Here is a 27,918-nt window from a genome sequence, read left to right as displayed (position 1 = left end):
TTTATTTTAAATATTTCCCGCGCTTTATGCCTAACACTAACACTGACTCATTTAAATTAATTGAATGCATAAAATTTAAGTGGTAATTTAAAAGTTTAACGCAAATATAAACATGATTAGATGACGGAGGATTTATTTAAAATCCATACTATCAGTGGTATCAATGATTATTTTAAAATTTGACAATTTAAATAATAAAATAATTTACAAGTGAATTTAATGGCTGATTAAAAATCTACTTCGTCTCTTTTATTTTTTAAAAAGTTATTTTTAAATACGATTTGAAAATAAATTTGTTACGTGTTTGTTATTGGAGGATCAATTGGTTTTAACATTTTTATTAAAAAGGATAAAGTTTGTGTTGCAGGACAAAAGAGGTCACTGCCGTGACAGTGCAGTTGTTTATTTTAAACGTACGCTTTTATTCGCTCTTCCGGGTTATAAACTCGGGTAAAAAAAATACCAAAAGTTTTAAATAAAATTAAAATTAAATCAAAATACGTTGAGTGTAAAGATCAAGTTTAGTTTTTATCTACATAGTGATGTACAATATATGACTTAGTGTAAAAAAGTTCACATTTGAAGCTTAAGCACGCAAAGATACAATAGTTGGATTAATTATAATTATTCTGTTTACTCTCCGGTACTAACGAGTTACAGGTGTTGGTAATTTTGTTTTATGTACGTCGAGTGTTTTGTTTTTTCAAATTTATTTAAAGTGATAACTGACTGGATCTTATTTTTCGATGGAAAAATGTCTAACGCCCACTTTATTACGTCATGATTATTATAATTGACATTTTTATTTTTAAATTATAATAATAAAAAGTGATATTACTTTTAATTATGCTTCGTGATAATTTCGAATTTACAGATTTTTTAAATATTGTTATTACTTTTAAATTGAGTGATGATTAAGTGAAAATTTTAAAAAATTTTAAAAAGTAAAGATAAATTTTTCAATAAATGTTTAGTAGTGAAATGTCAACACGGATTTTTAAAAATTTGATATCTATAAAAAAAAAAAAACATGTGTATTGAAAATCGTGACTAATGACATTATTGTACTATCGAATTTATAGTCCGTATGAAATTTTTTTTTATTATTGAGTTGCCTTGGATATGAGAGCAAGTTTTTGAATAAAAAAAAAAAAACAAGAGAAAAATTTTCGAATTAGTTATTTTGTTTTTAAGTGTTTTTTTTAATTAATTAAAACTCGTGCGGATTTTGTGATAAAGTTTTAAGTGGTTTATTTAATTTAATCGTCAAATGTCCTAAAAAAACTCGGGAATAGATTTAACAACGTTAAATTGCAATAATGGAAGGCGTTAGATCAATTGCTGGTGATAAATCCCGGGACTCTGTCCACATGATGCTGATGATTATCCTCGTGGGATTTTTTATATCACCGATTGTTAAAGGTAAGAAATCTATTATATTTTTTATTTGAATACTTATTAGCTTGTTAAGTATTATGAATATTATTTATTGTTTCAAGTTTCTCAAATAATATGATTCATAAATGTACCTGAAGATCGGAACGTTTTTTGCAGAACGAAAATGAAAAAAAAATGAAAAGTTAAAAATCTACTAGATCTAGATTTCTGAAATTTTTCGCAAAGGTGCTAGTATGCCAGCCGAAAATTGCAGGCCACCCCTAACTACCCCTTCGTTAGACGAAAAAAGTTTTGATATATAAGGTAAAAGCCCCTATACCCGTTCAGTACCATTAGTCGCTCACTTTAACTGTTTAAGGCATTTTTTTGTAATTTTTATAAAAAAAAATTACAACTAAAAATATTATTATTGATAAATAATTATTTGTGAATCTAAATATATTAAAATATCATGTATCAAATTATTTTACAATAGATTATAAATTTAAATTAAATGACTGTTTTCAAAATCGCGCATAGTCGGGCATTTTTTGCTTTAACGTTCATTCGTTAGATTTAATTTAGGTTCCGTCAAATTTTTTAAGAATTGTTATAACTATACCTTATTAAATACATTTTTAAAATTCATGAAATTTTATATTATGAAAGAATAAAGTAGTATAATTTATAAATTATTTGTCCAAATCAATAAACTTATCATAGTTTAATTGATATTGTCTTTGAGCGACTATAGGGCCATGTGTTGATCAAGTAATGGTACATGACAACTTTTAGTGAGCGACTATGGATACACTCAAGGACCTTATTTAAAAAATTAATAATAATCAATTATCAACATTATTCTTCAAACTAAAATTTTATTCAAATACTCAAAACTTCAAAAAATAACTACAAAAAAAAAATATGGTTTTTCATTTTATTTATTAATTTATATTGAGTGATTTAATCTCACTCTAATGAAAAGTGAGCGGGTATAGGGTCTTTTACCTTATAGAGTAAATCGATATAAGAGTTAGAAATTTACCCTAAATAAAATTTAAAAAAGAATGATATATATACATGAAATAATATCACACTCTGTAAACATGAATAAGCAAAGCTGGTGAAAATTCACTAATTTTAACTGCAAACCGAAACACTTTTTAAAATAAGTGGTTTGGTTTGCATTCAGAAATAGTGAATATTCACTTATTCATTTTTATTTCACTTATTCATGTTTAGAGAGTATATTTTTTCTTAATTCAAATTATGACATACCCAATATTTTAAAATAAACTAATGAATCGTATAGCAATAAAAATTTGCTGAGAAAATTCTCGGCATAAAAAAAAAAATAAGGAAAAGAAATATTTATCTCTATAAAAAATTTTCCTCACAATTTTCACGGCAATTTATTTACATTTTTATTTTCTTACATAATCTATATATTTACTATTGGGAAAAAAAATTCCGATCACTCAACTCTGCTCTCTCTGCTTTCATTTTATTTATTTATTTTATATCCTCAGTATAAACAATACTATTTACTTTAATTTTTTTGTACACATTGTATATATATTTGCTCAAATATTTCAAAAATAAATATAAGCAAATATAATTTTATACAATGGAATACAGCTATAAAGGATAATCATTAGATTAAAATTGACATATCCTGCGAGAAGAAAATTAATAGCCGTACCGGAGTAAATTGCTATCGATTTAATGATATAATTTATTGATGCTAATACCGTTTGATTCTGCAAACCTAATAATCTTCTAATGATAAGTTTGACTATGTATTAGAGCGCAATAAGAGCTTAATCATCAATAAATGTATCTATCCATATATATATATATACATACAAGTTATCAAGACCGTTTACTAAATTGTAAATTGTTGATCCAATAATACAGAATAGGATAGGATTTGCGTGTTCTCTTTCTCTTGTGGTAATATTTAATACGAATAATGTTTGTGGTAAAGCGTAATATTACCATTGGTTTAATTGTTCAAAGACTCTGCCCAAACATTTGTTTCTCATGAGTTTCTCTCCTGATGCTACTGCTGCAACTGCATTGCTATATTACTGGTGGACTCTCTCTGTTTGGTTGGAGATTCGCATAACAGTTATTGCACTATGCACCAACAGCAGTAGCACCAGCAATGGAAATAGGAGACAGAACTCTAGCCGTTTTAGATCGGCACGTAATCGGATGCTCCAAGTTGCACCTGTGCGTTCAATCTAGGCTCGACATATGCTTCACATTATCAACAAACATCCGTTCGTTCTAATATATATATATATATATATATACTATTCAACGTTATGTCCCTTTGCCCTGTATTCGTAAAACGTCATTTAGCTCGCCCTTACAATTAGTGTTAAGGAATATTATTCTCTTGGTTAGTTTCATGAAAATAACGCCCAAAATTGTTCATCCTCAAGAAGACTCTTCATTTTGTATAAAGTTTAACTCGGTTAAATTAAACGGCTCATCCGTATGTATTTATGACCAAGAGTAGAGAGAAGACTTTACTTTAAATATATGTATATGTATATATTTATCCTCTTTGTGGATATACGTAATTTATATTAATTTGAATAGTTAAAGATACAACTACAGTCGTGATAACTTAATTTTTTTAAATATATGTATTATTTACTTGATAATTTAGTTTAAAAAATTATTAGACTAGAAAAGTTTTTGTCTTAATAAATTTTAAAAGTTTTTTTTTTTTTAAATTACTCAATTTTACATTAGCGGCTTTTTAGGCTGTACTAGTAGAGCTATTTAATTGCTAATTGTAACTTTATCTGTAGCTTTTGAATGAGCTCTATTTACCTCGGTAAATTTATTTAGAATAATTATACTCTGATGTACTTGATGAGTTGCGAAAAAATAATTTATAGTTACTGAATTAAGATACAAACCTAAAAAATAAATTTTAGCAAATTTCATCACGATTTATGTTTATATGTAACTGAGTTTAGTAGAACTAGCTCTTATACTCCAGCAGGTTTTTATCGACTTTGGCACGTTCAGACCATAACTTCCAGACGTTTGATTCGTCGATTGATTAAATGCGTGAGAGTTTTACCTCTGATTTTGTTTGATATATAATATACCCACACTTCTATCGATTAGTATATATAAATATACATTTAACGACTTTTTAATGGTTTCCTTAAAAATGAACATAATCTGATTTTTTTGGACTATTATCATATATATATATATATATTTTTTTTTTCAAACTAAATTTAAAAGCATTTATTTGAAGAAGCAAGATCGATGTATATTTTCAAAATATGCCCCAAAATAGAATAGATTGAGAAAAAAAAATGCTAATACGATTTTTTGTGCATGAAAAAAAAATATTTGTGACCAGCTTATCACGATTGTCTGACTGTTACGATACTTGTTTAGCTATTTGGAGGTTAGTGAGGTTAACGACATATATAGTGGTGGTTACTAGATGAACCACCATTCTAAAAAATTACCGTAACCCGTTCTTAGGGCATTTTTAAACAGTGGTTAAACCTCCCGCCACTTTTTAAAAATATGCAATGACTCCAACTGTCATAAGCGTATCAAAATTTTATTAATTAATTAAAATTAAATTAAAACCTTAATTGAAAACAGGACAACGTAGTCGTAAGTTCGTTGATATAGAATTTACAAAAATTACTTACAGTTATCAATTAGGACTTGAGCGTAATTCGTTGAATAAATTTTAGTCTACAAATTTTCAAAATTCGAATTTTAAAATTGACATGAAGATTAAACAAATTTTTTTCAACTCCCAATTGATATCAACTGTATTATTTTTTTTTAATCTATATCTCAGTGGAATTACGACTACGTCATCTTTTTTTCAATTAATGCTTCAATTTTTTTTAAATTAATTGATTAAATTTTGATACGCATACGACAGTTGAGAGTAATTGAAAATTTTTAAAAAATGGGGGGTACTGTCTATGAATGACCTTACATGGTACCTAATTAAATTAATTTAGTGGGTTTCATTACAGAGATACTGTTATCAAAAAATTATATTTTTTCTAATAATAGTATATAAGGTAAAAGACCTACTACCTGATCTAGGACTAGTACCCAATCAATATATGTAATGGTATATCTATATGTATGTTTATAAACATAGATGATATACAATGATGACAGATGAAGTGATCGGGTACTAGTCCATGATGGAGTATTTGGTATTTTATCTTATTAAAATATTTTTTTTAAATCTTAACGTCACCTTGTAACTTTTATAGAAACTCATGACATGTAGAGTATCTGTGAATATATAGGATAAAGCATTAGGATGCTACAGAGGACATAAAAGGTGATTGTAATATGACAAGGACATAGAAGATGAGAGATATATAAGAAGATTGAACATGAAAATCAGAATATTTCTTCTGCATTTTCTGCATACGTACCTTTTTCTTGTATCTATGTATGCAGATATGATGTTGAGAGCCAGAGCTAGTGTAGGCTATTTTTGCTTTATTATAGTCTTTCGCTGTCGAGACATTTTCTACTCGATTTTACAGGGTATCGAATTGGAGGGTGAGGAGTGAGGGGTAAAAGGGAGAATGAGTAGCAGGATGATATATATGATAGAAAGCCAGAGACATTGGCTGATGTTGAGAGGGTATACGCCGTTGAGGGTTGTAGTAGTATTGCAGGGGAGGTGATAGAGGATGTGATGGAGATGCTGGTACGACTTCTGCATGTGTGGGTGATGGTGGTGGTGCCAGAGCCAACGAGCGTATGACGTTGAATACGAAAGTGCTATTCTACTTTACTCTACACACTACTCGCGACTGTCACTATAAAGGTGAATGCACTTGTCCACGTTATATACGTTGTCCGGGTGCTGTATGCGCCAGATATCGTTCGACCAAAATGGATATCCGCTTCGTGACCGTGTGTTTACTATAGATATTTTTTCAATATACATATATAAATATATATATATATATATATATATATATATATATATATATATATATTTCTATCAAGCGGTCACAACCTACCGACTTGTCTCAAATAATTTTTTTTTTTTTTCAATTTAACTTGTTGACATTTCTATTTTTTCTGTTGGTTTTTTTCTATTTTAGTATTATTTTATTATTCAGTACCCTTTGAAATATTACATGTACATTTGTTTACAAAAAACCGCAGAGTTTACTTTGACATTGAGTATTGTATCTGACAATTTTATCAAGTTTGTTAATTAGACTTTTTTTGAATTTTGAAACAATAATAAATATTTTTATCATAGTATGATATTCTGTTGACATTTTGCATATAAATCTCGTGTAGTAATTATTATTTTTTTGTATCAAAATATTTTACTACACAGAAAATTGCCTGACGAAAAAGACAAATTTTATACAATTGAAATTTAAATGAAAATGAAATATGTATTATGATTATACCCAAATTCAGAATAACGAATTTATTCGTTTTATTTGATGAGTTTTCATAAAAAAAAAAAAAAAAAATTACGGAGGAATTTATATGAAACAAGTTAACAGTTGCAAGAAAAGTAATTTAATTTATAAAACTGCATTCTTTATAAAACAAAAATCGAAGTTTATTAATGTTTCACATTTTTACGAGGGAATTTTAAACAAAAAAAACGAATCCCTTTTTTTTTTTCATAAATTTTACGGAGACTTTTGTCTTTCATTAACAAAGTAATATATGATAATTGCCGTTAGAAGTTTCTTCATAAAGTCAAGTATGTTTTTCTCCCGAGGTCAAAGTAACTTTGACTTTGTCTTCCGACTCATACTCTACTATGTAGAGTTTGCCTTAACTTTCAATCTTTCTATCTTTCTCTCTCCATATATATTTGTTTGTTTTCTCTTTTTTGTTTATGTCTATCCTTGTCATCATCCTCTTAGTACAGCAAATTAACTTTAGGCGTTGCAACTGAAGGGAGCGTCTTATTTGGCCAATGTACAAGTAGTAGTTACAATAATGACTTTAATTATATGTATATATACATATATATTTATAGATAAATTTTGTTTTTTTTTGTCTTTGTTTAGCAACAATTGCATTCTAGAATACTTTTCTCTATAAATTTTCTCTCTCACACTTCTCATCAAATAACTCAACGTCAGCCGGAAACCATCTATAACCACTGGCTACAACCTTCCTTCGCCTTCACCAGTTCGTCTTTCGTAGTAAAGCAGGTGGTGTAATTACGGATTCTCGAATTAGTCTAATTTCACAACTACCGTCTCGTTTATTTCGTTTGTAAAATTTTTTTTTTCCCGTGTTTATTTTTTATTTATTTTTTTTTATTCTTATACCATCAACGTGTCCTTCCGTTGACCTTTCACCTGTAACGTACAAGTAAAAAAAAAAAAGAAAAAACGCAATTAATATCTTGAAAAAAATATGTATGCATACATTTTTTTCTTCACGAAAAATATCTTTTCATATTTTTTTTCTTATACACCTTTCATTCAATGGTTTTCCAAGGATTTCTAAGGTTATGTGAAATTATACTGATTTATGAACTCGTAAAATATTACGGACTGCGCGTGAAAGAAAAGAAAATTAAAAAAATGCCCATTGGAAAAATAATCGAATTGGGAGTATGAAAAATTTTTATATGACTCAACTCTATGCGTCCAAGTATATTCACATGTGAATAGAAAAAGTTTAAGTTATGATATCTATATATTTTATTATATAGTCTATAAATGTATGTGTGGGTAGAAAATGAAAATATTTAAAAAACTAAAATAAACGATAGAGATGGGAGAGTTGAAAAAGAGTTAAAGAACGTTACTCTCAAAGACATAAGATTGGAAAAGTAAAAAGTTTGAGGAAAACTCCGTTGGAGTTAAGCCAGAGGCGATTGTCGAAGAAATTCACGACGTCTAGCTTCCTTTCGTTTCTCGTCGCAAAGTAGTGTGTCCAATGGATAAAAAGGGCTTGTTGAAATATATATATCACTTTTGTAAATATAATTGAGTATTATTTTGAATTTTTTTTTTCACCATTTTTGAAAAATTTTTTTTTTGCAAAAAAATGGAATGAAATCAATTTGATTTGTTTTCTTATTAACTTACTATAAAAGAACTCCCAGTGTTAAATTACTCTAAATGTATTTTAATAATCAACTTTAAAATATTTACAATTTCAAAATTAAAAAATTTTTGAATCTATTACTTTAAGAAATATATAATTGCTTTTTTAACTGTATCATCTTTGGAATTTAAACTAACAAACCTATTATTAATTAAAATCTTTTATATTGAAGTTAATAGTAAAAATTGATTATTAAACCCAAAATTAACAATTTAAAGTAGGTAGAAGCTGTTTTAGAAATCAGTCAAAAAATATTAATGACTTTTATTTTATGTTAAAAATTATTAAAATTATTTTTTCTTCATTTGCATCCAATAATTATGCGAAGGATAATTTTTCTTTATGTAAATTACTTACAAGAAAATTGAATTTAATCAAATTTATTTAATATCCAGAATTTTTTTTTTTCACCTTATTTTTTTGTAAAATTTCATCAATTAATTAATTAAAGAATTAAGGTATTAATTGAAAAAAGAATAACGTAGTTACAATTTTGCCGAGATATAATAGATTAAACAAAAAATGCCTTACAGTTGTTATCAATTAGGACATTAGGAGTTAAGCGGAATTTGGTAAATAAATTTTAGCTTGATTTGACATTTTGATTTATAATGTTGACATTGAGATTTTACTAAAATTTACTTATCAAATTTCGTTTAGCTCCCAATTGATAATAACTGTAAGTAATTTTTTTAAAATTCAATATTTCGGTGAAATTGTAACGTTGTCTTTTTTTTAAAGTAATGGTTTAACTTTGTTTCAATAAATTACTGATAAAATTTTGATACGGTTAAACAGTTCAAGGTAATAAAATATTTTTAAAAAGCTGGGGATATTTTCTGAGAATGCCCTGAAGCTACTCCTTCATTTATTTTTTTATTTTTCATTTAATTGTCTGTTATTAAATATACATAATATATAGTGAAAGAAGATTCTATTTGTTTCAACCAGGTGTCCCACGACCCCTAATTTTTTTTATTTTAGTTGAATAAAAATCTTTAATTTTTTTAAAACTGATATGTAAAACTAATCGGAATTGAATAATTTTTTTTGTTTCTTTAAATAAAAGAAACTATAAATCAACAAATAATTATGCTTCTTGAATTTAACCATTAATCTTGTCATATAGTATGTACAAAAGTAAGAGCAGTAGAAAAAAATAGGAATCAGGATGTAAAAGTTAAAAAAAAAAAAAAATTGAAAAAACAAAAAAAGTTATTTGCAATTTCACGCTCGCAGCCTGAACCCGGAATCTCATTAAGACCGACCGAGCAGCGTCACGTTGACGTCGATAGCAGGTGAGGAAGACATAGAGAGTCAACGTAAATCTATATATATATATATATATATATATATATATTTATAAATGCATAGTGGTAGTATATAGAATAGAATAGTAGTAGTGTCAGTACGCAAGGACTTGAAATTTATCGCCACTTGTCCACTTGGTTTCGCTCGTCAGTGAGCGACGTCGACTCATCGATTGCCTGCACAATATATATATATATATATATATATATATATATAGCATATGTGTCAAAGAATTTCTTTGATCGATTTTTAATACTTTTTTCTAAGATTATTTTTCTCATATAAATTTTTTTTCTTTTTCAAACATATTTTTATTTTTATTTTTTTATTTTTTTTTTTTTTTTTAATTTCATTTTTCTTTTGAATTTTTTTCATTTAAACTTTTGATTCGATTGCTAAAGTTATACAGCGTCGTGCTAGTTTTTACCATCAATTTAAAGAAATAAACTCATTGAAAATAAATACTATCTGTTACACAGCACACGGTAAAAATACTTGAATTTTTAAAAATTAATATTATTTATAAAACTGACAATTATTTATCATAACTTTTTTGTAACTCGTCAAAAGACCATATTATTGATAACAATCTTATATAAACTACTTATTTACGGTTCCTTGGTTACGTGCCTTATGTTAGTTATTTAAAAGGAAGTTTGTAGACGTAAGTGGGGATAAAGTAAGGAAAATAGATCCGTAATCCGTAACATATAAACTTATAAATAATTACTCAATTTTTTTTTCTCTTCAACCGTTGCCGCAGGTTACTTACGATACATTCCCACCAGTTTTACACGACAGGTGTCCAATACAAATATGTTAATCTCCATATTAGGATACGTTTTAAACAATTCAATTGAAATTAAAATAAGACATGCACAAATTAAAAAAAATATTATAATTAATAAATTTTAATTAAACGTTTCATTTTTAATAATCTCTGTACCCGGGTAAAAAAAAATCTTAATTTGACTTGATTTAACTTAATTTTTTTTGAAGTCGTCGATATGCCGACAGCTGTAGTCCACATTTGAACTTTTTTGCTTTAGATTAGACTTTTTTTGACTTAAATTGTTTGACTTAAATCGACGAAATTCTGACTTGAATGTGATTTTTTTGGTCTTAAATCTAATGGAAATACAGTCAAACTGAACCAGATTTGACCTAAACGTGACTTATTTTGTCTTAAATCGATCCTAACTAAGCCGCTAAAAGACAAATTAAAGTCAAATGTTATGGAGATTTTACAGACTAAAAAAATTAAATTAATTAAAATTTGAAAGATTTTGACTTAAATTTTAAGTCATAATCAAGAATTTTTTCCGACCCGGGTATTAATAGAATAAAGACATTTCACTTTTAGAGGAAAGAGACGTTAAAGACGCGATCGTTATTTCACTGAATTTACATTTGATTCAGTCTTTGGTAGAATATATTCCATTGGAATAAACGACAATTACATTCCCTGAACATTCGTCTTATCTTTCATTTACTATCTCTATCTCTTTTGCTATATTCTGGTACGATCTTTTACATATACATACTAAAAGCAATCGTATTATATATACAGTAGGTAATACGATACAATTTGCATAGGACATTTTGCAAACTCCGAACATAACTCACGTTTCAATTGAATGAAACACGAGTTGATAATTATTATTTTAAATAAAGTCATTTTTATAAATAATATAGTATACGGTGATAAATTAAACGGTAAAATACAAAATTTTATACTAAAACCTTTCCAGAAAATGTATCATTTAACATTGATTATTATCAAAGTTTGAAATTTTCCTTTTCCCAAAACTTTTCTTGTATACACTGAGAAAAAAAACAGGTTTTCTGAACTATGAAAAACAGTTCAATGAAGCCTCCACTATTACCCTCAGTTCAGATAACTAATATATAGTTGTAAAATGTACGATGATATCATAGTTGTTTTAACTGTGTTATAGTTCGGTGAACATAGACAACAGTTACTAAGTAAAAAATGGTGTTCTTATTACAAAAAAATAGTTAAGAAAAATCCTTAATTATATTCGTCGACGACTTAAATGCTAAATTAATGAAATTGTAGTCGTACAATTGCTGAAACATTTGTGATTCTGCTCAAGTATAAGTTCTGAGAAATAATATTGAATAGTGACAACAACAAAACAAATGCTTGGTTAAAACTACTACTTTCAAATAGTTTCGGGCACTAGGACATAGTTCAAGAAACTAGAAATATTAGTTAAGATGATTATTTTTTTATTCCCATCCTTTTCTCGTTACCAAAACCATGTACTTTTTCCTCATTAAACAAAAAATTAGATTGAAGTCTTAAAAATCGCCAAAATTTTCCATTTTCGGAATTTCTGTGCTCTTAATAATCGGTACCAAAATTCGGAAAAAATTTGAATTTGTATCATTTGTAGAGTTCTTCTCGAAAAAAATCGAAATTAAGTTGCAGAAATGGTTTGAACTTCCAATTTTTCAATAATTTTCCAATAGTTCTAATCAGTATGAGTTCAATAAAAGTTTAAATTCGTAATAAATTTGAAAGTTCGAGGAGTCGAACTTTTTTTTTACACGAGAAGCTTAAAAGTGATGTAAAATACCTGGAATATAATAAGGGAGCCTTTTAAAAAATTTTTAATTAATAAGTAATTATTTATTCGTTCTATAAAAGTGAAATACTAGTACATCCATCAGTCATTAAAATCAGTATAACAAAAAATTTTATCTGATTTTTCTGTATATAATATTCTTTTGTGTCCCGGTATTGAGCGATGATCATTGGTTCAAAAACAACAAGAGTTAATTCATTTCATTTAGGTATTCAATCATGTTCCGGTGCCTCTAATATTAATTCGAGCGATAACGATAAATAGTATTATTCTTCCATTCAACCAATAGAATTTATTCGAGCGATAAAAAAAAAATAGAAAATGAGTTTTTGAAAAAACGTAGAAAGAGAGTTTATTTGTAAGATATAAAGAGATATTTATCGTCGGAAATTCGTGTGAGACCGGACTCATGTAGTGTATATATATCTATATATATATACCGTCCTTACAGAGACAGTCTACGGACAACAAAAATAATGTCAAAATAAAATTTATTTTCTTCCTTTTATTTTATTTTACTTTTTTTATCCCTCTAAATCTACTGTCTCATTGTGGGCTTTATAAACGTATATACCTTTAAAACAATTGTCCTAGAGCCTCGAAGACTTTTCTTCGAGTGCGCCTTCATATTTATAGGTTATGTTGTTATAACTTTTTCTGTTTCAAAATGTTTGTAACCAATTTTCATATAAGTTTAACAAATAATATTTTATTATAAAGAGATTTTGTAAAACTGACGTATAAATCTACTTAATTGGCAATCTTGAAAATAAACTCACTCTAGAAAAGCTTTCACTTAAAATACATACAGGATCAAGTTAAACTTTTTGAATATTTTCGTTTATTGAAAGGTATAAAGAAAATAAAAATAAAGTTCAGTTTTTTTTCTGTCACTACATCATTTTGAGTCTACCGATCAAGTTAATGCATTACATAAAATATTGTTTATTCATTTAAAAAATCCTTTCTAAAGCCAACAATAAATTCATCTCATTTTAGTATTCACTATTACGATGCGGATATGACAGTAAATATATATTATATGTTATATCCTTAAAGTTTCATAATTCAGTCACATAGACTTATAAGAAAAAAAAAAAAAAAAAAAAAAAATTACATAAATACATATAATCCCATGTGACTTTTCCCTAGCACTTGAGTTGTAAACTAATTTTCTTTGTTTCACTTCATACTGCATAATTTTTTTTGCTTATCTGTATTATACCAATGGAAAGGAAACTAAAGTACAATTAAAAAGAAAAAAATAAACATGATTAAAAAACTACTTTATTGTTACTTGAGTACAAGAATGATTTAAGACAGTGAGAACTCAAATGAAATTAACTTCAAATTTTTTACAAATATTTTTACAACTTCGGATTCGTGAAAAATAAAAGATGCGAGAACAAAAAAAAAAATTTCAAACAAAGTTTGAAAAGAAAATAAAAACAACAACAAAAATAAAGGTTGCGAACATCTAACAACTTTGGAGTAATTTTAAAAATGTGCAACATTATATTTTTGTTTTTATTGTTTTTTTTTTTTTTTTTTTTTTTTTTTTTTTTTTTTTACTTTTATCAACGTCTATGTAAAATTCTGATGGCGTAGGTGCGTTGTTACAGGAAGTACTATAGCTCTTCGCGCCTTCAACTGTATAGTAATAGCCATTACATATATATTCACTTATACATACAAAATATGTATACATACATATGTAAGTAAAAAGTCTACATATACAATAATAGACCTATAGCTTGTTCGTGACAATGCGACGAGCTTGTCGTTTCTGAAATTGCCCTAGAGAAAATAAAAAACAAAGCCTACCCACATATATATGTATAGAAAATAAAGAAATACAACAACAAAAATAATAAAAACACAGACGAAAAGCCATAACAGAAATAAGGATTTTTTTTTAATAAATTATATTAAAAAAGTTTCAAGTTGATAAATTTAATTAAATTTGACTAAATTACATATTGAATATTTACTTTGAAATCCATCTGGATCATAAATATTTATATGAGTAATGTATTGAATACTAAATATATGAATATTGGTATCTGATCATTTTTAACCGCAGAAGTTTACATTTCCGAAAAAAGTAAATTGTTTTTGGTTATATATGTATCGCAGATAGGAAGCTTTGCCTCGTGTATTTTCCCATGTGTTCGTTTCCATACCCTTAAATACGGATAGGGTGCAGGAAAAGGAGGATGTGGAAGAAGAGTAGAAAAGAATAAGGATAGAAGTAGAGTAAGAGGTTTTCCTTTTGTGTTGCTGGCGCGACAGCTTGGCTCTGTGCACTGGCTGTGATGGTTTCTTCTCTGTACTCTCTTCATGACACTCGATTTCCTTCCTCTTTTCCTTTTCCTCAAACTCATCTTCCATCTCTTTATTCGTATCCTCCTTTTGCTCATACTCTTCCTATACAACCATCTAACCCCTTAAGTTTCTCCACCCCGTCTGGCGCAACTTATACTATTCTTTTTTTTTCGCCAACCCTTGCAACACTACAACGCGATGTAACTCTTACGACTCCACCCCCATCCTTTACACCTTATTCCCAACAACTGTACCAGTGTCTTTCTCTTTCTTACTGGTCCATACTATTGTTGTTGTCGTTATTGTTGTTGTTGGAATTGAAGTAGTAGTATCATTACCGTGTGTGATTGTCCACGTAGTATTCTGTAGTAGTAGTAGTAGTAGTAATAGTAGTAGTAGTAGTAGTAGTAGTAGTAGTAGTAGTAGTAGTAGTAGTAGTAGTAGTAGTAGTAGTAGTAATAGTAGTATAGCGGTACTGCGAGAAACTTTAGAAAAGCGGCAAAATGAAATGGCAAGGAGTATTTTGCGTGAGCCAAATGTCTTTGTTCACCGGGAGTAAACCGGTGACGGAAGTGTGCACGAAAGCGTGAGGGGACAGATTGCATACGATACAAACGCTTGTTTTTTACTTTTTTAAATTATCTTCTTTCTTTCGCTCTCTTTCTTCTATATTACATTTCAGATTGATATAGATTTATATATATCAATATATACTTATTTAGATTAAATGGTACACAGTTAGAAATTTTATGTATTTGTGCTAAAAAATTATTTGGTTAAATTTTTTGTGTTGATTTTTAACACAGAAATTTGTTAATTCAACACAAACCGTTTGTGTTATTTTACTTTAACAGATTTTTTATGTTAAATGATTAGAAAATTTAGAATGTAACAAATTTCTTGTGTTATTCGAAAATTGACACAAAATTTGTGTTGGTTGACTAAACGTTCCCGCGCAATTCTTCATTACTGTCACCAAGCAAATCATTGTAGCAGAATTGTCTGCAGGGAAATTTGGATTATAATTTATTTACAATTAAATATATACATCTTATAATTAAATTTAGATAACTTTCATATCTTTTTGAACCGGTTCAGTAATTTGTTAAATTGACATAAGTTCTACTAAGGGTAGATTAGTACACTTGAGTTGGTTAGGTTATGTGCTTATGTTTATTAGTTGATTTTAACACGAAAAATGTGTTAAATTTACACAAATGTTCTGTTAAATGTACACAAATTTTCTGTCAAAAGAACAGATTTTATGTGCTCAATTTTATTTAACATAAAATTTGTGTTAAAGATTCACACAAACGCAATGTGTTGAATTAACACAAAGATTTGTATAGACCGTTTGCAACACGCGATTTGTGTTGAATTTAACACAAAATTTCTAACTGTGTATTTATCCATAAATATTTTGATAAATTTTTTATTAAACAATATATAATTATAACGAAATAATTTTTTATATTTTCTTTAACAAAAAAAAAGTTAATCAAAAACAATTAAAAAAATTAATTGAATAATTGTATAAAATTAATTAACAGTAACGAAATAAAAAAAAAAATTGAAAATAGATAAAGGTTGATATAAAAGAGAGGTTAAGAAAATCTTGATGAAAGATAGTTGGTAAAATTCGATTAAAAACACGAACACTCGATGAATGCCAGCAATTAACGCTCAAGTAAGAGCTGTCGAACGAGATAGATGAGTAGGAATGGACGCAAGAAGAGTGCCCTGTAGTCTGGTACACACACACGTAAATATATATGTATAGATATATAATAGTAGAAGAAGATAAGGGAAAGAGCGTATAACTAAGAGTTAGCGAAACATACAAAGATAAAAAAGGCGTTATATCTAACAAGCGTTATATGTCTATCTCGGTCTATCACACTGTCGTTTCATCTAAAGTAAAGTACTTTTCCACGTAGCGTGGCGTATGCGGCTTGTATCCAACGAGAGAGGAAATTTGGATCGACGCCAGGTTCAATCTATTATGCCATTAGACAACGAGGATACCATCCGGAGTCCCCTTATTAAACTCTCCTCCGACGCCTTTTTTTAATTGCTTCTCACATAAATATGAATTATTGTTTTTTTATTTATGCTAAATTACATCGTTATAATACATGTGAAAATATAAGAGACCTTTCGGAGTAAAATAATCCTCATTTCCTCTTTTTGTTTTGTACATTTTATATTTTTTTCCCATCTAGAATGTTGTTACAAGTATACATCTTCAACAATACAAGTTATCTTTTTAATTTTTTAAAACCATTTTTCGTTTTTGTTGTTGTTGTTGTTTTTATTGTAGTAGAGTCAATTGACCAAATTTCCATTAAAGTTTCGTATATATATTTTTCTGTTTACGATTGATGGCTTCACGAAGATCACTATTTTCTGCTATTGATACTCTACTGCAAAATGAAAGTTTGGTAGTATATAGTAGTTTGGTAGTGTACAGAAAGTAGAAATAGAAACTGGAGGTAGAGAATGGTAGCACAGGTGAGCTTTATAAAGGCACGTAGCAGTAGCTTTAGAAGATCGAGTAAAAAGATAAAACTAGAAAATATATTGCGATTCGATAACACTTCACGTTCAATACATATGTATATATATATATACATATATACTTTGTTAAAATGAATAAAAGCTCGGAGACTTTAATGACATGTTATTATTTTGTCACTATTTATTTTAGCGTTTTTATTTTTAAGTAAAAAAAAAAATTTTTGATATATATTTAATTTAAAATTATCTTGAGCTTTTCGTATGATTGAAAAATCTGGCTGTTACTTATGGAGCAAGTAATTTATAAATGCCAAAAATACAGACTATCAGGACTACTTGAGAAGCAGTTTGCTCTTTAATAGAAACCTCTATATATATATATATATATATATATATATATATATATATATATATATATATATATATGTAGGGGTGTGTATATGCTGTTCACCTTTTCCCTCATCTCATCTCTTGTGCCCCCGGGCTGTGTGCCCTTCCGGCTTTAAGTTTTTTAAAAGTCCAAGAAGTGTATCATACAAAAGTGGCTTTGTTACGCTTACAGCTTGATTAATCGTCAGTTTTTATTCTTTTTACTTTTTTTAAATAAAAAAAAATTTGAATAACAGTCACGATAAAATATAGATTGACTGTCTGCTGACCGTTGATAACTTTTTCATCATGGCTTTACCATTAAAAGTTATTCATAAATTGTTGTATGATAATTTAATACTTTAAATTTAAGTTTTTTAAAAACTGAAGATCGGTGGTTCGATTCTATCTTCAAATTTTTTTTCAATATACATTTTTTTATCATTGATAGTGTACAAAAACATATGTTATACATTAAGTTTGTGGTTAAAAAACATAAGAAAAAGTAAACGATAAAATATTTTTTATTCTTGTAGGATTAAAACGTTCAAGATTCCATCTTCTTGATACTCTATCCATAACGTCAGATCGTAGCTGCTCAATTTTTATAAAATATATACTTCCAATTTTCTGATATATATATATACATATATATGAGCGTGCACTACTCAATTTCGTCTTCATTGTTGCCGCGTTATATAAGTATCGCCAATGTTCAGAGCTTTTTCAGCATTTTTCTCGCCTTCACCTCAGCGTGAGGATTTACAACGCCCGGGAAAATTGTTTCTACACATACACCACACAATTTTACACAAAAAAAAAAAAAAAAAATTATATATATACAGAGAAAGAGGCTTTTGCCACTTTGATATACCTGTATATATTTTTCATTTTATCTCTCTTTTTAGTTTTATTGTTGCACAACATCGTAAATACGTCGTTTCGCTCTGCTTTACTCGGTTGAAAAATAAAAAAGGGAAAAGCTCGTATGAGTTAGCTACCTCAATGTGTACATTTTGTGCAAGCAACATATATGAGAAACTAGTGAAAAGTGAGGCTGCGTTAACTGCCACACTGGCAAAGACAGATTGCCATGATAATATCTCGTCCAGTCGTACTCTCTACTGTAATTGTTTTAGAGTAATTACTAAGTCGTAATTCATAAAAATAATAATAAAAAGTATATATACTAGTACGGTTTAAAAAATTTTTTTTTTTCACTCTAACCTTTTGAATAGTGTATGGTAAAAAAAATCTCACCAAGGTAGTTCAACTAAAGTTTAAGAGCCCGCTTCTCTGCGCATCCTTTAAAATTCATTTTTTGAAGTAAAATTTACAGGAGCTCATTTACTTTCTAAGTAGTAGTAGTAGTAGTAAAAAATTTAAAAAAAAACACTGATTTTTTTTATGTATCTAAAATTTTCAAAATTCTTGAGCAACTTCTTAAATTTATGTTTTTGAGTTTAAACTTGTGGAAAATTTCTTTATTTTATCATACACTTTTCAAAAAGTAGAAGGGAAAACAAAATTATAATGCAAAACGGACCCTAATAGAATTTTTGAGGATTCAAATACACTAGATCTTTTTCCGATGACTTCCGCTTCAAATTGAACCAAATTTCTAGCTGCCACAGAAAAAATTTTTAATCTCCGGGCAGGCAAAACCACCTCCCAAAAATGTAAAAAAACTTCTTTTCTTTATTTAAAAATAAATGACTAATGAAATTGTTTATATTTAATCTAAAATTAAAAAGGAATTTGCAATATTGTTAGTAAACAAAGATGTTCAAAAAACAAACAAACAAAATTATTGAAGATAAATAACTTATATAAAATATCAATATAGCGAAGAAAGCGTCGTATGTATTTTATGTAGCCAACACTACATACAGAAAAAAAAAATTCTCGACTTAAATATTCTTAATTCGAGAAAATTTTTTCGGAAACTTAAATTTTTTCCAATATAGTAGAAATCTTCTCAAGAAAGTTTTGACTGAATTTCCGAAAACTTTTGTCTTTAAAAATACTTTTTTGACTCAAGATAACTTTTTTTTCTGTGTAGAGTCTATTGATAAATTCTTAAAAAAAACTTTTGGGAAACTAAAATTTGAATAATAATAATGATACTAGTCTTAAATGACGGTTTAAAATAAATTTTGGAAAAAAATTTTGTCACCTAATATTTTGGGCAGTTCGTTTTGCCTGCCCTTTCTCTACATTTACCTTATATTTAACAAGTGACATATTTTTTCGTAAATATATTGAATTTTTGATTAACATATTGTTTAGAATCAAGTACTTTTGATAATAAAAATGAAAAAAAAAATGAATATAATAGTAAATGTATAGTTGTATTATACAAGTCAAAATGTGGTTGTGGTAAGTTTATATTCCTACGTGAACCGCATTAACATTCCATTTTGTTGGGGCGCAAAATTATTTCCGACGTTCATACTAGCTTTAAAGTCGGGCTTTCGCGAGTTCGTGTATATGAGAGTCGGGAAAAACGAGAGAATTTGAGATCTGTTGTTAGCGAGAAAGAGAAAGAGAGGGAGAATGTAATAGGGAATAATACAAGAGCCGCGCTATTATACAGTAAACAACATATATACATATATACATATATACATATATACATATATAGAAGCAGCACAAGTAGTCATCGCAAGTAGACTCATGCCGGAAGTTTGACAATTCACGCTGCGGACGGTAAACTTAATGCCAAGGTGAACCCTTTTGTTGTCACTAACAGTCGATGATAATAAGCTCCGGCATTATTGTTCCATTTTATTGTCAACAAAGGAGGTGTGTCGAAATATTTATGCTGTGCAATCACATTACCTTTTATATCATTTTTTTAAATTTTACTTTCACTTAATTATTTATGTCGCATTACTTTTATCAGTATACTGTTTTATTATTATTCGCTATCATAATAAATATTAATTTAATAATCGAATCTAATATTTAACAGTAATTCAATTTTTTATTTTAAAAATAAATTGTAGGTATGATATTATTTTTTTAGTGGAGTAATTTTATTTAATTCTTCCGCTACCTAAGAGTAAATGGGAATAGTATGTATGATAATAGGCAGAAAAAAAATTAATTAGTTAATTATAAAAAAAAAAAAAACTATTAATTTTTTTTCAATACATTTTTATTTTTTCTATTACTTTTTATGGTAACTAGAACGAGTAACTATAAAATGATTGTACGCCTTCGATAAAGCCCCCAAGGCTTAAAGCAACGACATCTTTATGAGATGTCCATAATAATGATAATAGGATGATTATGATTATGATTATGATTATTATTATTATTAGTTATATTTTAATTTTAAAGAAATAAAAAAAAAATAAGTATGAAGTAGATGTTAAGATTTAATGTTTTTTTTACGAAGGCGTAGGTTATAATTGCGTGTTTTCAACGGTGACAGTGAAATTTTATATAAACGAGAATTGAAATAAATTAAATATATATGAATAAAGAAATAAAAATAAGTAAGAAAGAAAAAGAAATTTACGAGGAATTGCTTCTGCGTGGGGAAGATTGAAAGAACTCACCTGACAGAGGTATGAATACATTTATAATTTGAGACGTTATGTTAACTGAAAAAGAAAATCCCAAGTTATGGTTATGAATAACTCAAATTAAAACTTTTTTAAATTTAAGAACAATTTTTTTTTCTTTCATTGTTGTGAAACTTTTCATTTTATTTTTACTTCTTTTGTTAACTTAAATCTTTATAACAATAATTACTGTAATTAATATTTCATTAAATTTATATTAAAATTTCATTTAAACTGGTGAAGTGATATAAATTTTTTTGTTTAATTTCTTTAGTGAGGAATTAAATATTTTTCATTGATAACACTGTGGAAAATAATTATTAAAATTAATAAAGTTCAAATAGTGAAGCAAACGTTTATTTTATTAGACAGTTCTTGAGATTTAATTTTGTATGATTAAAATTTATGACAAAGAGAACTCAGAAATATTATTACCAATCTTTTATATTTAAATTTTTTTTTTACTTCAGCATTACATGATTAAAACCGTAGTTTAATAAAAAAAATTTCTTCGTACATTTTAAGCTGTTTAGTTTTTTATTTTTTATTTGTTACGCTCACTTTTCATCTAGACAATATAACGGTATTACATCTAGCCTCAGTGTTATAATGTATATATGTATATGGTCATGGTCCACTCTCAAAGATATAACAAAATAACAATTTTAGTGACAAAAATAAAAATTTATCATACAGGAAGAATTTCATTGTATTATTTTATCTTTATTTAATAAATAAATTGAAATAAAGGTAGATATCAAATATGTATATTAGGATGGCCCAAAAAAACTGACTATTTTTTTTTTTGAGTCTCTTACGAAAATTCATTGGCTAATAATTTCTATATTGGCTATAAATTCATACAATGTTTGAAGAAGTCTCTCCAAAAAGCAGCTCGATAAAAAATTTTCAAGAGGTTCACGAATTTTGAAAATATCAAAAGTGATTGAAATTTGGATTTTTCACTTCTAAATTATTTCTTTCTCGTGAAAGCAATATGTTATACTTACAAAATCATGTCTATGCTGAAAATTTCAGCCCAAAATTTAAATATTAAAACGGCGCTCAAGAATTTTGAATATTAGTTGATAATATGTGACTAATACTTTGAATTATGTTTTGTATTTTTTTATAACTCAATTATTGTCATTTCACTAAAATATAACTTTTGCATAATCAAAAATATACAGGACAGTCTTAAACAATAAAATTTGGTGTTTTGAATAAGCGAAAAAACCTAAAAATTGAAATAAAAAATAAAAAAGTATGTAAGTAACTTATTATTTTTATTTTTTGGGTTATATTTTCATTCGTTTCGATGCTAATTGATGGTGAAAAAATCGAGAAGCTTTATTATCAATATTCAACGGTCGCTCGAAAACCTTCAAAAGACAGCACTCGGAAACATTCAAAATTCTTGAGCGAGGTTTAAATATTTTAATTTTGGGCTTAAATTTTCAGCATAGTCATGATTTCACAAATATAAACTATTGCTGCCATGAAAAAGAAAAAATTTGTAATTAAAGATTCAAATTTCGATCATTTTTGATATTTTCAAAATCCGTGAATCTCTTGAAAATTTTTTATCGAGCTGATTTTCGGAGAGGCTTCTTAAAACATCATAAGGCAACAAATTTTCATAAGAAACTCGAAAAAAAAAATAATCGGTTTTTTTGGGTCATCGTAATATAGATATGTATAGGTTGTAATATATACGATTATATTTTGTCTCATACAATATCTTCTTTCTTCAGTTGTTATTTATCTTTCATATTTTTGGTACCTATATATATACATATATATATGACAGAAGTTATCGCTTGTTTGAGCTCTACAAGACGACAATGCCGCTGGAATTTTCGGCGTGCAATGCTTCTTTGTAGAGATCAAAAAGGTAAATTCTCATTTTCATGAAAATTGTTTGGAATTTAAACCTTTGTTTTCTAAACGTGAGCCTCATGGAATTTACTTTTATTATATTATATATTTTCTTATATAAATATCAAAAATTTTTTTATGTCTAATATTTTATTTGTTACTTACAAATTTACTTTTTAGAACTATACATTTAATACCAATTAGTATAATCTTTTAAACTAAAAATATATTTTATTCAATGCGTTAAAAAATTTTAATAAATATATCAAAATCTTTTTACATACATTTTAGGCTTTTATATAAATATTATTTATTTATTATTTTAATGTATGTTAAAAATCGTATAAAGCTTTTTGTTATTATTTTATTATAACAAGAACCTTTTATTTTAAAACTCCTATTAGTATATATATATATATATATATATATATATATACTCTCCAAAAATATTAACAACAATATAAACCTATTTGTAAAAAATTGTAATTTTCAATTACATAAAAGCTATAAAAAATATAAATTTTTTTTACTTTCATCGAAAAAATATAAAAAGTACATATATATAAACTAACTGTAACTTTTTATAAGCCATTAAGTAATGAAATAATTTTAAAAAGTATATTTGGAAATACATTCGTCGTAGAAAAATCTAAAAAATCAGTTCTTCAAATCAAAACTAAATCCTCAATCTCTTAACCCCAACATAACTCAGAAATAAAAAAAAAAATCTAAAATTTATTCGCAAAGTATATATTAGAAGTTTAGTATAAATCCAAGCAGTAGCTTTTATCAGAAAAATTCCATCTGCTTGGAATGATGTAATGGATGAAAAACTACTTTGCAGTTCGTAAAGTGTTGACAAAATGTCATCACAAAAAAGGCCAACAGTAACAACAACATCAACAACAACAATTGGCTCTGTATATATCTGTAACACGTCGAAACATTTTTCTGATTACTCCAATCTTTTTGTAGTTCATTCTCTTCTCTTTTTGCAACTTTTTTTTATCCATTGCGAACGAAATATTTTTCCATCTTCATGCCCAGCATATCCATGTCCATGTACATGTACATGCAGTAACGATCTGATGATAAGACCGTGAATTAGCACACTTTTGCAATCATCTCATTGGATGCAACATGCTCATTGCAGACACAAAAAAGCTTTGAGCATTGTTTTGAAATGAGTCTCCATCGACCCAGATTCGTCTTTTTTTTCTATTTCTTCAACCGTTTTTTTTTTTTTTTTTCGTTTTTTTAAGTACCCCGTAGTACTATAACTACATGTACTTAGTATTTCTCTCGAGGTACAATGTAGAAATGAGTGTATTAAATGGAGATAAATAATTAACGATAGAACGTAACATGATGACAATGGTATATTATCAAATAGTGAATAAACGTATTGTTGTTTTATCTAGATTAATTTATAATAAAGTGAAGACTTTGATTAACAGACTTAGTGATATAGTTTATCAAGCATTTGTGTAATGCCATTGATGTTATTTTAAAAATATATGTACATAATGTAATGGAGTTGTAGGCAGTAATGGTGTGTCGAGCATACATGTGATATTCTATTGCTACTGGTGTGTAGTATTAAATACAATGGAATAGACAAGAGTATTGCGTGGCGTAATAGAGTACAGGGTTGCCGGCTGAACCATTCGAATAGAAGGGGATGTAGATACATTGCGATGGTAGGGAGAGATACTGGATGACGTCATGGACCGAGAGATCGATCCGGCATCCGCGGTCTGTGAGTCTGCGGCCGCTGCAACCTACAGTTCCAACCCATGTCGTTCCTGCTGCTAGTGCTACTGCTCTGCTACTACCGCTTTTGCTACTGCCTGGGCCCCCGGCAGCTTATTTTAGATATATATCTCGACGTTAACTTTCATCTGTATTATCTTATGTATATAAATATGTATATATCTATAACATTATTCTCCTGTGTCTGACGGGGGTAGAATAGGATAATTTTACTACTCTTTTTGAAATCGTTAAAATTGCGTTGCGGTAAAATGTCATGCGTATTCGTTACATATTTTCTCGAGTAACGAAGCTAAAAAAAATTTTTTTTTTTAAAGCTACGACTGCTTTTAACAAGTACAAGTAATAACGGTCTAGTAAAAATAAAAAAAAAAGATATATAAAAACTTGAAGAACTGTACAAGATTTTTTTTTTAATTTTCATGTACCATTCTACTTGAATGTCGCATTTTTTTTTCTTTATATATAACATATATATGGGTGTGTGTATATATCCTTATACACCCTTTGTATTTTTATTATTTTATTTTATTTATTTTTTTGTTTTTTTATCATCTTTCCAACCTCGTTAATTCACGCCAGCGCTTGCACACCCTTCCAAGACTGGCGCCAATGTGGTATAGGGCTGCGGTTACCGCGTTGAGAGTCCTCTAGGAGGTCGATTTTGTTATTCCGTGGTGTGCGTTATACACTCGAAAAATGAAGAGAAAAAAATAAGAGCTCTTTAACGGGCTAAAATGTGTATATAAATATATGTACATGTATTAAAAATTAGTATATAATTAATTACGTACAATTGGTTGTTTTGTGAATAATATGAAATTTTACGTGCACTGTAAAAAAGTTACTTTTACATTCAATTTCTTATAAAAAATATATTTTGTTATTTACAGAGTATGAATTTAATTTTATATTATTTAAAAACTTTATATATATATGTATATATAAAGGGAAATATAACTAGGTATAAAAGTAAATGAAAAGAAATTGAAAAAGTAAAAGATAGAAAAATCTGAATAAAATGTAGTCAGTGAGTAAAAACGGCTGGATATAAATTTATTATCATCTATATAGGTGCGGAACAAAACTAAGTGAACACAGTTCACAGAAAAAAATTTTTTTTTGTCCTATGAAAATTTTCGCTTGCTCCGAAAATTTTTTGTATTATAAAGTGAAAAAAAAATTTTCTTGGGGTGAGAAAAAATTTTCCCCGAACAAGAAAAAAAATTTTTAAGGCGAGAAAAAAATTCTTGAGCCAAAAAAAATTTTTGTCTTTAATTCATAATGCAAAATATTTCTTGCGTCGAGAAATTATTTTTTTCTGTGCAGGTGTATCCAAAATTGTTGAAAAATAGTACAAATTTTTTTTGCATTATTATTTTTTTTTTCAAAAAAAAAAAAAAAAAAAAAAAAAAAAAAAAAAAAATTAAAATTTTGTTGTTGATTTTCCAACCTCATTAATTCACGTGGCTCCGAAAGTGCCTGACAGAGGGTTGCCCGTGATCCTCATGTGTGTCTGAAGGAGCAATAAGGGCGTAAGGATGCAGACAGAAAACAAGAGAAACGCGTAAAGTATAAAATAAAAAATGAAAAAAAAAATTTACTTTGCGTATGTACGATGATGGATATGACATATAGTGTGCTTTGTTATATACATATATATTACACTGTGTATATATTGATTGCAAGGCGCTAACAATGATGAAGTTAGCAAGTGTAGGGAAAACCAAGTACATCAGAGACACCCCAAAGTATCTCTTGTGTAAACATCAAGTGTCGAAAGTACCAAATGTTACCTCGACTCGACGTGTCGTTATTTGTTTTCAAGGGATTTTTAAAAATGTTGCAATCATGTGTAAAAATTAATTAATACATTTTTTTTTGTTTTCTTATTATTTTTATTTTGTAAAATAATTGATGTCTATTTTTATCTATTATTTAAATTATAAAATAAATAATTTTATTTTTAAATTAAAGTGATATAGATTTTTTTTTACGTAATACAAATAAATTACAATCGTAAAAATTGATGGACTATAATAAATCTTGTGTGACAGAAACTGAAATACTTAAAGACTAAAGACAAGCATTTGAAGGGAGAATGCCCAAATATCCAAGGGATTACGACCCCTCTTTGGTCAGACTGTATTGGTATTATACAAAGAAACTTTTCAAAACTGCCATAGGGTCAATTAATCAGTAGTATAATCATTTATAAAAGTCAATTAAATGTTGAAAGAAATTTTTATTTATCTATTTTCACAAAAAATAATTCAATTTATATTTTTTAAATAGATAAAATTAATGAACAATTATTCGCGCCTTTTCTTTTTTTAGCTATTTCACGGTATTTTGATACATCACTTAGTTATCATTCTATCAGAAAGATTTTAACGTAGATAATGATATTCATCACCGAATCAGAAGCTCAGAAGCCTGGAAAATAGAGAAGGGGCACTCGAGCGCGAACGAGACTTGGCGGACACGAACACAAAGTCTATATATATATATATATATAGAAAGATTTGAGTGTATGAGAAGAGATGTTGTATGTGTGCAGTAAATTCACTGATTCAATGACAAACCAGACTTAACAAAGCTCGTTTGACGTATAGTATTGCAGTAGTCGGACCTCACTGCATTTTAAAGCAGGTTGGAAAAAAAAAGAAAAAATAAACGCTAAGTGAATAGACATCGATAAATATGCAGTGGTTGTTAATACATTCTCTTGCGGCAATTTTTATTCCATGCCTTGTTTCCTATATATTTAAAGAAATAAAAATGATACATATTCAACTGAAGTATTCATTCGTTCTTTTACCCTCGAGCACATGCCTACTTGAAAAACTAATAAAACTCGATGAGACTAATCAAATCATGAAATTAAATTTTGTACTGTGTTAATTGAAGCTTAAGGTTTCGTACCATATAAATTTTTCAAACTTTTTTTTCTCAATTTATTTTGATGAATTTTACGAGTATTTAATTGATATAAAAAAATAATGAAGTTATTTTTTTCTTTTCTTTTTTACATGCCCAAAAATTAAAATAAT

General features: G+C 27.6%; 1 protein-coding gene across 3 annotated transcripts in view; it reads left to right on the top strand.

Moving 5' to 3' along the window:
• Positions 1-1,083: 1,083 nt before the first annotated feature.
• The window catches only part of LOC103568601 (nephrin), a 196,069-nt gene continuing 169,234 nt past the window's right edge, over positions 1,084-27,918 (top strand). For 2 of the 3 annotated variants that reach the window (XM_014440599.2, XM_014440600.2), the window contains exon 1: positions 1,084-1,422. In XM_014440599.2, coding sequence (XP_014296085.1) covers positions 1,320-1,422 — 103 coding nt within the window. In that variant the 5' untranslated portion in view covers positions 1,084-1,319. The remainder of the gene's footprint in view (positions 1,423-27,918) is intronic. The other variant, XM_014440598.2, reaches the window with a different exon arrangement.

This window comes from Microplitis demolitor, chromosome 3, assembly GCF_026212275.2.
Source record: "Microplitis demolitor isolate Queensland-Clemson2020A chromosome 3, iyMicDemo2.1a, whole genome shotgun sequence".
Taxonomy (NCBI): Eukaryota; Metazoa; Arthropoda; class Insecta; order Hymenoptera; family Braconidae; genus Microplitis; species Microplitis demolitor.
The sequence above is the reverse complement of the archived record's forward strand: the minus strand, read 5'-3'. Positions and strand labels throughout refer to the sequence as shown.